This window comes from Podarcis bocagei (assembly GCF_964188305.1).
Source record: "Podarcis bocagei genome assembly, chromosome: 2".
In the NCBI taxonomy this organism is placed as follows: Eukaryota; Metazoa; Chordata; class Lepidosauria; order Squamata; family Lacertidae; genus Podarcis; species Podarcis bocagei.
The window spans coordinates 49387312-49399406 of record NC_138126.1 but is presented as its reverse complement, the minus strand read 5'-3'; the positions used below and the strand labels follow the sequence as shown (position 1 = coordinate 49399406).

General features: G+C 43.4%; 1 protein-coding gene across 10 annotated transcripts in view; it reads right to left on the bottom strand.

Moving 5' to 3' along the window:
- ERC2 (ELKS/RAB6-interacting/CAST family member 2) overlaps nt 1-12095 on the bottom strand; it is a 538310-nt gene that overhangs the window by 300579 nt on the left and 225636 nt on the right. For all 10 annotated transcript variants that reach the window (XR_014005105.1, XR_014005106.1, XR_014005107.1 and 7 more), the window contains 3 exons: nt 9606-9743; nt 4689-4829; nt 2947-3087 (listed from right to left, as the gene is read on the bottom strand). Coding sequence is in view for 3 of the 10 variants with exons in the window: in XM_081184043.1 (XP_081040169.1) it covers nt 2947-3087; nt 4689-4829; nt 9606-9743 (420 nt within the window). In the remaining 7 variants the exon portion in view is untranslated. The remainder of the gene's footprint in view (nt 1-2946; nt 3088-4688; nt 4830-9605; nt 9744-12095) is intronic.

The following is a 12095-nucleotide window of genomic DNA, read 5'->3' as shown; positions in this document are numbered from 1 at the left end:
GGCGTTGGCAGAATTTGCCTACAACAATGCAGAGAACGTGTCCACGGGGATGAGCCCCTTTTTGGCTAATCACGGGTGCCATCCCAGAGCCTTCCCAGGGGGGGAGGGGGAGAACTGGAGCGTTCCAGCTGCAGAACAGTTCGTGGAAGAAATGGAAGCGATCCATCGCCAGCTCCAACTCAACTTAAACAGGGCTAAGGAGGAATATAAGAGGCAAGCAGACAAAAACAGAAGGGAAGGTGAAAGCATCAGGGTGGGGGACCAGGTGTGGCTGTCAACCCAAGGGTTGCCATTCAAAGGAGGTTGTAAGAAATTAAGACCCAAAAGGCTGGGTCCGTTTGAAGTCATACAGCAGGTCAATCCAGTGGCTTTCAGGCTCCGGTTACCGAACCACATGAAGCTGCACCCAGTTTTTCACAGGTCGTTGCTGTCACCGTATAGAGGAGACAGTGAGGGGAGGGTCACTAGGGGACCAGCAATGGAGGAGAAGGAACACAGCTACCATGTAGCGGAGATCCTCGATTCCAGGTGGAAGGGAGATCAAGTAGAGTATTTGGTAATGTGGGAAGGGGAACCGGAGTCGGAAAACACCTGGGTTAGGGCAGAGGATGTCAATGACGAGGTTTTAATAGAGACTTTTCATCAGAGGTTCCCACGTAAACCTCAGCCCGTAGCGAGGTTCCGAAGGGAATACTTTGCCACCACCGACGAGGAAGAGGAGTTGGAGGGGTTCCCAGATTCTGAAGAGGAGGAGGATTCAGCTGGCCAGGACGACGATCGATGGAGAGAATTGTTCGAGACGTCAGAAGATGAGGAAGATTCGTTTCGGGGTTTTAGCCCTTCACCTCCCAGGGGGGAGGAATTGGGAGGGGGTGAGGGGGGCCCTGGAGGGGAGGTGGATGTCAGGGAACTGCCATCAGAGCATCAGGTGGTGGAGGGACTCAGGCAGGATGAAAGAGACTCAACTGCTGAAGCAGGGACCAGCAGGGGGAGGAGTGGGTCTCTGAGGGAATGCGAGCAGGAGGGAGGGCTCAGGGAGGCTTCCAGCGAAAACAGTGGGGAGGTATCGGAGTCTCCCATAGGGAGACCCATACCTCGCAGGAAACTGTCACGCCGTGAGTCCAGGAGACGCGTTTCCGTTAAGGAACTTCTTTGTTGGAAACGCTTCCGCAGACAGCCACTGTCGGACTCTACTAGTGACTAGAGCAGACATGTCTGAGGAGCTCCGTCACACACGGAGGTTTGTGGGGGCGCACAAACTCTGAGGGAGCACGTTTTCACGCACAAGCAGCTAATCAAACCCTCACAATGGCTGATGAATAATACAGATTTTTTAAAAGCAACACTTGGTATAAAAACTTGAGATCTGTTACATCTGTGAAAATCTGGCTCTTTAATGTGCTAAGCATTGCATAGCCCACTATTACAGCCAGTACTGCCATGACAGCAACCTTGAAGACACTGTCCGGAGACACTGTCCTTTTGAGGCTTTTGAGGCGTCTTCCATTGAAACTTTTGAAAGACTATTGAAAGGCTGTCCTTAGACATCTGTTTTGAACACACGGCTTGACGGTCCTCGCTACCACTCTGTTATATTGTACATATGAACTTTGATTGGCTTATTCCTATAATTTGAATGATATCATTATTCTATTATATATTCTCTACTATTAGCCTACGTGTTGTGTTTGTATTGTTGTGATGACAGCAACCTTGGGGAGCAGGTGTTGAGGGACAAAGCTGTGCATGCCACACAGTTGCGCATGCATCCCCTGAGCCAACCTGCAGCGTTGAAGTAAGGTTCAACTGAGAACCTGGTCACCTTCTTCATCTGGAATGGAAGGGATGCTATCTTGTCCTTTTGCTTCAGGCAGCAAACGGTGTTGAGTCAGACCCGCCCAGCAATGAAGTGCAAATATATCCTTAGCTTCTGGAGTGAAAGGGGTGGTTGCAGCACATAATTTAACTGCAGCATGCACGCACATGCACGCACACTCCTTGAATTGTATGGATGTTAAACCTACATTGGTGCACTGGATATTATGCGCAATGCACTGATTTTGGTAAGTTGTTTCATCTCAGATTTCAGTCCAGTTAGGACTGTTTGGGGTTGCATCTTGATGTTGTTTATATATGATTATTTTTACCTTTTGGTGTGTTTTTTGACATTTAGCATGCTGCAACCTACCGTATCTTGAACTGTCAAGCACTGATCAGGCAATTCAACCCAGATATGAGGACTGGGCTGTCTCTCCCTTTGCCTGTGACTTTACAAAAGATTGTACAAGTATAATCTTCTGTCCATGTGGTGTACATGGGACCTTGCACTGTTGCCTTGTCAAATTTAATGTTCATATAGTTAATCACTTTGCAAGCACCTGTCCACAATGATGTATGGGCCACACAAGAGCCAAATTTAAAGATATTTTTTTTCCAAGTTGCACTTTCATTGAGAGTTAAATGTGCTTAACTTTGGCCTGACTATGCCCTTGTTTAAATGATCTATTGGCAACATGAGCCCGTTTACAAGGTGTGGAAGGCAAACATGATGCTGAAACCAAGAAGTATGCCATGAGTTTGTGTTTCAACGATGAACATAAACAATACTAACTCACATAGGAAAGAGAAACAATGTATGGTAGAAATGTGCTAACATGATTTCCAAATCATTTTGACAAAATCATTTAGACTAAATGTGATTAAATATGCTGCACATAAAAAAAAGTTCCCATATATATTTACATGGCTTTTCTGCTGAAGACAAATTTTTAAAATGGCAATAGTAATACAGTATTATTATTTTAAAACTGCCAACAGGTTTCAAGCTTAATAAACAAACACATTTCCGTTCATTAACAGTAGTTTCGACTTGAAACTAACAGATGACATATTTCACTGCAGAAACGCAGGCATGCATTGGAAATAAGATCTGTTGTTAGTATTTACCTTTTTCAGTTGTGCTTCTAGCTTACTACACTCCTCCTTCTTTTGCTCTATGGCTATTTCTAAAGACTTTAACTTGGAGTCTCTTTTCAGTCCAGCCGAAGCCAATGATGATGCATGTTCTTTGAGGTCAATTAAGCTAGACTAAATACATGTAATATATATAAAAGAGACAATTGAAAGAGAAGGTTACCAGAAAACATAGAACCAATTTTTAATCCCTACTAAGCCTTTTACAGCGGGCTTGGAGACTGTGAGGTGCCGTCCTCTAAAGCACAGCTGCAATGATGTTCCAGAGCACATAGGTAATGAGCCATGGGTAGAAAGCCCGACACCATGTTTAGTCCCTGCTGCAAAGAGCTTAGAGGAAATCAACAGCATAGGAGAATAGCACCTCTGTGGGCACATGTATACACTGCCCACTTACCCTGCTTCTGGCCTAACTGAAAGTAAACTGATGATCACGGACAGTAGTGGATATTTATTAAGTTCAATGAACCTCTTTTGATTCTTTACTGGGGCTCTTCTCTCTCTAAGCAATTGCAGTGGACCCACTTTAAACCTACACAACAACAAAATATGGGCTTCTTATATTTATGTGGAGTTGCAGACCTGCCGGTTTACAGGGGAGAGGGAGGGGGCTTCCAATTTATGCAGATGTCTCAGCCTCTGCACCAACACAACGGGGAAATATTAAGACATCACTAATTATTAACCATTAAGCAGAACAAACATTTGCAAACGCAGTTGTGGAAAAACCATGGGTTCTGACATATATATAGCAGCAAATATTTCCACTGCAGCCTCAAAAGAACAATCTCATAAACATGCCCAAGTACTAGCCTCCAGGAGCAGGACATAATTCGAGTGCTATCACATTAAGTCTGAGAGGCATGTTCATAGTTTTGAATAGGTCCAACCAACATAGTAACACAACTTTAGCCTTGTTTGTCTCTGGTTCTTTCCAACAGGGTGCGATTATACAATAATTTTCTTAATGTGTCTCATCTCCCCTTTACTGCTATTATCAGTTCTCAAAGGGACAGGATGGCAGGGATCAGCATGGGCGTAACCAAGGGGAAGGGGACACAATATTTACTGGAAAGCGTGGAAAGTACTCAATTAATTAAGGTCCCGTCCCCCCCCCCAGCAGATGCCTGGCCCCTAACAAAAATCCTGGCTACGCCTATGGGGCTCAATGAAAAAATTATAGTGTGACATTGTTCTCATTACAGCCATCATTTACATGCCACAGTATGTTATTCAAAGAACTTTGCATATGTTATCTGTGTAATCCTTACAACAGTCAGTCTTATGAAGGCCATCTGCAGCTGAGAGTGGAAGGGGTGAGGTGGGAAAAAAAATGCCTTGGCTAAGGCCACCTAGTGAGTCCATAGCTGAAGTGAGTTTTGAATCGGGGACTTCCTGGGTTACAGCTGCAGTTAGCACAGTCATGCAAAGCAAAGTTAAAAAGATAAGGGCAGAAATGAAGTAACCTTTAATTCCTGGAAGCCTCTGCTGGGTCCAAATTGTTTCTCTTCCTGGAATGGCATGTTTGAAGCCCAGCCACTATTAAATTATATGTAAAAGTTGGAAGCCCAGAAATATGGTTGCTTTGGAGATATTACATCCCAAATTATTTAAATATATTTGCTTTCATCTGAAACATCTCACTCTGTGACTGTAAAACTATACGCAATTTGAATCACAGCAATACAAATATTCAATTAATTGCAAACACTGACCTCTTTTTCTGTTAGCTCTGCTTGCAAAGCATTAACTTTTTCCTTCAGGTCTTTGTTTTCTTTTTTAAAGGATTCAATTTCTTCAATCCTTTCACGGTCATCTCTTTCCCTCTGCTCCTTTAATCGCTCTATAATTCTCTCCTAAATAGTGAAAACATGGTTACACTTTATAACTTGAACCAGCAGCTTGGAAAATATGTGACACACACACACACACACACACCATCCTTCATCTGAGGATCATAGGGTGGTTTACAATATAAAAACGCAAAACTACGTAACATTAGCCAAAGGCCTGGCAAAAGATGAATGTTTTCACCTGGCATCTAAAGATATGTAATGAAGGCACCAGGTGAGCCTCTCTGGGGAGTAAAAGGTAAAGGTAAAGGTACCCCTGCCCGTACGGGCCAGTCTTGCCAGACTCTAGGGTTGTGCACTCATCTCACTCTATAGGCCGGGAGCCAGCGCTGTCCGCAGACACTTCCGGGTCATGTGGCCAGCGTGACAAAGCTGCTCTGGCAAACCGGCACCAGAGCAGCACACGGAAACGCCGTTTACCTTCCCGCTGGTAAGCGGTCCCTATTTATGTGCTTGCACCCGGGGGTGCTTTCGAACTGCTAGCATTCTACAAATGGGGGCTTGTAAGAGGCTCAAATAAGAAATTCCTTTTAAACAGTCATTCTGGATTTGCTGTCATTAGAAGAACATCAAGAATGAGGTCACAATCCAAGAAACTGCACACACAGCTCAATGCACGTACGTCTGGCTTCAGAAATATGACCTATCGAGTTCAACACAGCCTATCAGCCAGCATGCTGTGGTTTGCCAAGTGCTTGAGAGAACACCCCTCTGCTTCTGAATTCCTAGACCAGTAGTGAATCTGCTGAGCCACTAGTTTGTTTCCATGCAGGGCAGGCAAATTGTTGCATTTGGCTTGATGGGTCACAAACTGTGCATCCTACCTTGTCAAATGACCTTTTGACTCCTTACCCCACCCACATTATCGTCTCCCTGTATCCCATTGTAAACCAGTTTTGAAAAGGGAGTGTTGATCTATAAATGGTTTTCCTAGAAGGATGTAAGCTTACGTTTCCAGTGCAACTACCCTCTTCTCTCTTCCTACTGGGCAAACAACTGTTTTCAATATACAGTGGTACCTCAGGTTAAGTACTTAATTCGTTCCGGAGGTCTGTTCTTAACCTGAAACTGTTCTTAACCTGAGGCACCGCTTTAGCTAATGGGGCTTCCCGCTGCTGCTGTGCCGCCGGATAACGATTTCTGTTCTCATCCTGAAGCAAAGTTCTTAACCTGAGGTACTATTTCTGGGTTAGCGGAGTCTGCAACCTGAAGCGTATGTAACCTGAAGCATATGTAACCTGAAGCATATGTAACCCGAGGTACCACTGTACTGCTATCTCAGCCTGAGCTAGTATCATGTACTCAGGTGTAAATGTAAGCTTCATTTCAGAAGGTAGCAGTTAGTTAAAGGAAATGCAAATATTTGTGTTTCTCCAATAAGCTTAGTTCTTTTCTACTGTAATACAATATAGTACATGACATGAAAGTGCTTTCTGTTATGTATGGGAAAAGCTGGGCATTGTGCTACATGTACAAATATATAACTAATGTTTAATATTATTGTGAGATTTTTAACATTCAAGAGAAGACATTTATTTAACCAAGTAATAAGGCCTCAGTCAAGGGAATTTTCAAGCATACACATTTGGAGCTTTTTGACATAGAAAAATAATCAACTCTAAGACCAATGATCTTGAGATAGATCTTGAAATAAGAATGTTGATATAGAACAGGTATTATTAGCTACTGCATTTTAAAAGCTTTTTTCCCCCCAGAAGAACTGGAAGTCCTTAGGTTGATAGCAATGCTGAACTGCACATAATCCTGGTTCACCTTCTAAAGTAAGGCAAATTACAGCACTGACAAATTTAGATATACTTTAGGCATCCGCTTGAAGTCAAACAGAGTTTGAGAGTATTCATTTAACATATGATTATTACTGGATATTATCAAAACACTAACCCGCATCTCACCCTGTGAGGATATTGAGATGGACCACATGGATAAGCCTGGGTTCCTATACACTTGATTCCTGTGTTGTCTGAAAGCTCAGAGTTTGCTAGTTTTGCAGGAAAATCATTCAAGGCTCCTAGGTAGCAACGATGCTCAGCGTCGGAATAACTGTTCCTGTTTTCTTTTCCCTGTCCCACTGTTCCTGTTTTTGCCTTTGAAAGATGCCTTGTTAAAGCATTGAATAAGGGTTTCTAGATTTCTCATACATGTATTATCTCTTGAGTCAATGCCTACACTTGAACATACATTACAGGTACTGGGGGATATTAACTATGAACACAGGAGCCCATCCCATTTCATTGCCTGAGGCAAAACTGAGGGTGCTGCCTCCTCAGCAGCCTCACGCTCTCACAAAAACCTCGCTTACCAAGATCGCACAGCAGCTTCCGGCAAAATCTCACAAGAGTTCTGTGAGCTCTCATGAGATTTCTGTGAGATCTCATGAGATCTTGGCTCAAGCTGCCTTCACTGTTTCTCTTCTCTCCTCTGGCAGGGGCAGCCAGGGAACCCACAGGAGCTCCACCTCATGGGATTCCACCACCCAAGGCAGCTGCCTCAGACTGCCTCGTGGGCAGGCTGACCCTCACGATGGATATCCTTGCCCTGACATCTCCACAGATTGTGGAATGGGGAAGAGAATAATGCTATGCTTATTTGGAAAGTTAATTCAGACCGTTCCTTTAACAGCTCTGCTCCTGCTCCAGTTTCAATACCCTCAGTCCCAAACCACCCTTCATGGAAGTTGTTGGTCTTCACCTTCACCTTCTCTCTCACTGTAGCTTATAAGTCAGTGGTGGCCAAACTTGGCCCTCCAGCTGTTTTGGGACTACAACTCCCAACATCCCTAGCTAACAGGACCAGTGGTCAGGGATGATGGGAACTGTAGTCCCAATACAGCTGGAGGGTCAAGTCTGGCCATAACTGTTCTAAGTGAACAGCCTCTCTCTCTCTCATTAGTGCTATACTTAAGATTGCAAAAAACAACAACAGATATGGGCAGTAGAGTCCACAGCCATGGAAACTTCATGTAGGAGAGTGAGGCATGAGGAAATGTGGCACTTTAGTGTTTATATGGGCAGCACAAGTTTCCAGTTAGGCACGGAACTTCTGCTGTTAGGTATGGGTGAGTACCTGCATGCTAGGCCCCCCCAAAACAATAAGGCTTTTTAAGTGTGCAATCCATTTCAGTGTTTGACTAGAACGCTCAAGCAGTCTAATCTCCCATCCCTCTCAAAGCCTCCCTACTCCCTCTATAAGCTGGCCTGAAATAAATGGTGTGTTTTGAGACTAATTTGGCCCAGACCCTTGATTCCTCACTCCCCACACTCCCTTTCAATTGTCCCACTTTACAAGAAAGAAAAAATCCTTGCCGTAGGGCAGGGTTGGGGAACCTTCTTCAGACCAAGGGTCGCATTCCCTTGTGGGCAACCTTCCAGGGACCACACACCTTTGGTGGTTGAGACCAGAGGTAAAAGTGGGCAGAGCAACTAATGTGGGATGACTTCCCTTTGTACAGCAGGCTATAGTTTCTTTACACTCAAACACCCCTCTACAGCCTCCATCCGGGCCAACAAGAAGCATTATCAGAATTCAGGGACACTTTCCTTCCAGATGAAAACATTCAAGGTGGATGCAAAGAAGGGGTAGCGCGTTTGTGGGTATCTCAGGAGGGTGTGTGATCTGGGAGACTCTTGAGGGTCAGAGAGAGGGGCCTAGAAGGCTGTACCTGGCCCCAAAGGGACTGGGGCTGCGGAGACAAGAAGCAAAATGCTTTTGCTTCTTGGGGAAGGAGTATCAGGGAGGGTAGGGAAGCTAGCCAGGTAACAAATCAGGTGTTCCAGCACCTTTTCAAGTTTGGCCCAACCGTACACAAAATGAAGTTGATCAAACTGAACAGAAGGGGGGTACATTTTTGAGAGGGTTGCATATTTTAAATATTTGCCACATCTCTGATTTTAATGTTCTTGTGGATAAACTGATTCTATTTGTTGTCTCTCCAAAGTTTGGTATGGAAAGTAGCTTCCCCAAAATTCAGTGAAATTGTCTGGCCATCCTCTATTTTAATAGGAAGCTGTCGTATAAAGTTATGGCTTACGGACATTTCTTTAAAATGTTTAAAAATATTTTCCTTCCCAAATAGTACAAGCATGATCCCAAAAGCATTTGTGCTGTTAATCATGCTTTAATTTTTATATTTTATTAAATGTTAAACAACATAATTCTAAAGCACAAAACGAAGATTAATTGAACTGTAATCTGCTTGAGCTAGATGTTGAAAACACATGTTAAAAGACCCTAATACACCATGTTGTCTTTGATTAACCACTAACATGATGAAATCCCAACAATGTATCCTTTCTAGTATTATTTGCATTGGCAAGCATTCCTGGTGTATATATCTATCCCCCTTACAGGCCTAATCTACATGCATTTTATCACAAAAGCAAGCAAGAACTAAATTGCAGTGGCTGAAAGCTCTGTATCGGGCACATTCAACTGCTTATTTCCAGCAATACCACAGTTATCTCAAATTGTTAGCACACAAAAGTAACTGCAGCTTAATTTGAGCAAGGACGCAACAGGGGCTAATCCTCTTCACACTTACAGTGTCTGGACACTTACAAATGTTCCAGCAGTAGCTTCCATGATGTCTGATTGTTCATAAATCCCCCTACCCACCAAAACTGGCACTGGGACTCCCTAACCATGCAGTGCAAATACTGCCCCCAAGAGCAGAATTGTTGTGCGCAATTATTCGTGCAATCGAACTAGCAGCTACAACATTCAGAACCTGCTCCTAAAAGGACGTGTTCAACAAAACCATACCTTCTCTGATAGAGCTTCTTCCAATGTTGCTAGAGCCGTGTCTGTGTTACTGGAATCAGTCTGCAACGACTTCACTCTGTCTTTCAAATTGGTTAGCTGTTTGTCTTTATCCCTAAGTTGCTCCTGAAGATTTTCAATCTTTAAAACAAAGAATGCAAGATTACTCAGTACTGATTATGAAAAGGAGGCTTTAGAATGGCAAGCTCTGTTGGCAAAAGTAGGCAATTCATGAACACTTGTTGTGTGGGGCGGGGGAGGTTTAAAATACAGCAGACACATTACTGAAATATTCATAGTCTGAAATCATTCAGTTCTGATTTTAACCTCTGTGAATCTCCAACAGCCAACAAAACAGAAAGATCTCAGTGGAAGGCAACCTCACTCAGTTCAATCCTTAATGCGAGTTTCCAATGTATGCTTACAACTGATTTGTTTTAGATTTGTTTAAGCATTAACATCAGCGCTTTTTTTTCAGGAGGTACTCAAGGCTACACAGTCCTAGCACCTCTTTTTTGCTGTTGTTAAAAAGTGTGGCGCTTACTGTAACAACTTTATGGTGATTACCGGCACCTATTTTTCTAGAAAAAAAGGACTGGTTAGCATGCTCCTAATAACATACATTTGCTTTAGGATGCAGAGGTTCCTATATCCTCTTTTTCCTACCAAAACCTCCCTAAAAGGGGAGTAGGATGGTTCATGACAGAACTTCTATTAGGCACTAGATGCTGCTACAAGGGTGTTTGGCAGCATACAGGAGCACCCAGGAATCAAGGGTACAATGAGAACTAGCTTTTCCATGGTTCCAGGGGAGCTAGATGGTACTGCATATGTCATATTTGTAGCAATTACGTATCTAGGAACTAATCGGAGCATCAACATAAGCCATTGTTTCCTGTGAGTATCTTTGGGTAGGGAAAGGGAAGTTGACAGTGATAAAGCGGGGGGGGGGGGACAAGCCCACATTAAACCAGGCCTAAAGTGTGGTGGGTCTGGGCTTGACTCAGTATAGCAGGCATAGGCAAACTCCAGCCCTCCAGATGTTCGGGACTACAATTCCCATCATACCTAGCTAACAGGACCAGTGGTCAGGGATGATGGGAACTGTAGTCCCGAACATCTGGAGGGCCAGAGTTTGCCTCTGCATGCAGTATAGGATCAGAACAGTCATGTGGAGCTGGCCTACGTAAACTTACATTTAAGCCATTTTTTTTTTACCTTTCCCCCTTGCTGAAAAGCTGTTTTGAAGTAGGATCTGACTTTGCTAGATCACCTTGAAAGAAAGCTTGTTAGCTTAATTTATTTAAATATTCAATCACTATTTAACTATGAAGCTGCTGCTGCTGATAACATACTTTTAAATATCCTTATTGTGCAGACCTTACACCCAATTCAAATAGTGGAGATCTGCATTCTGCATCATACCTTGGTACTGTCTTCAAGAGAAGACCGAAATAGGATTTTCAGTTCAATAATGGGGGTTTAAAATATGATTTGTTGCAGCAACAAACATCTAACACAGCACTGCAACTCATTCAGCGCAGAGCTGTTGCATCGTTGCACGGAAGGGAAATGCAAGTGCTTAAGATGAGTGATTGATACCTTTCAGGAGGGTGTTTCTGGTAACCCTTTGCAGCATGTTAATTAGGCAGAGGGCAAGCCTTCAGCTGCTGCTTCCTCTATCATTGTAACAATCACAGAAAATGAAATGGAGATGACAGCTGACCTAAGGATTCCACTAGTGCAAAGCCAGCATATGATTTGGTCCTCTGTAATCAACACTCAACAGCAGGCTCTTAAGAGGAAAGAATCTTTGGCATGAATCAGGTCAAGTAAGTATGAAATGGCATATCTCTTTATACTGTGCAACTTGAGAGCAATGAAAATAATTAGCATTCCTTTTCACCGTGAGTATCACTGACCGGCTTTGAGTAAATATATTTCCTGAACTCTCCTCACCTTATCCCTTTCCAACATGACCCCAGTTATTCAAGTGGGGTAGCTTGCAGTTATGCAATGCTTAAGCATCACTAAAACAAATGGAGCGTGGCCACGTGGCCAACAGAATTGTGCTGTAAGGCATCCGTCTCAGTTGGCATATAGCAGTGCTCTGTATACAAGGAGAAACTTGTGTCGCAGCAGCTCAAGTAACATCCTATCTTTGACCAAGTGCCTTTTAAAAGCTAAACAAACAAATAAAGCAAGTTTCAGGGGCCACTGCTACCCTGGGTTATAGAGGGGAACAGACTAAACCTGTGCATATTGTGTGAGAAGGTGGAAGGCTCTGCCCTGGGAAAGGATCTGTCCACAGTAATGCTTTCATTTATGTGTGTTCATATTATGCAGAAAAAAAGAGAATACATGCTAAAGAGCTAAGAGCCAGTTGTTTTATAGTGCACACTACACTGCCAAATAGAACGCTTAAATTAAAAAAGGAATAAATTGTCCAGTAGCACCTTAGAGACCAACTAAGTTTGTTCTGGGTACCCAGAA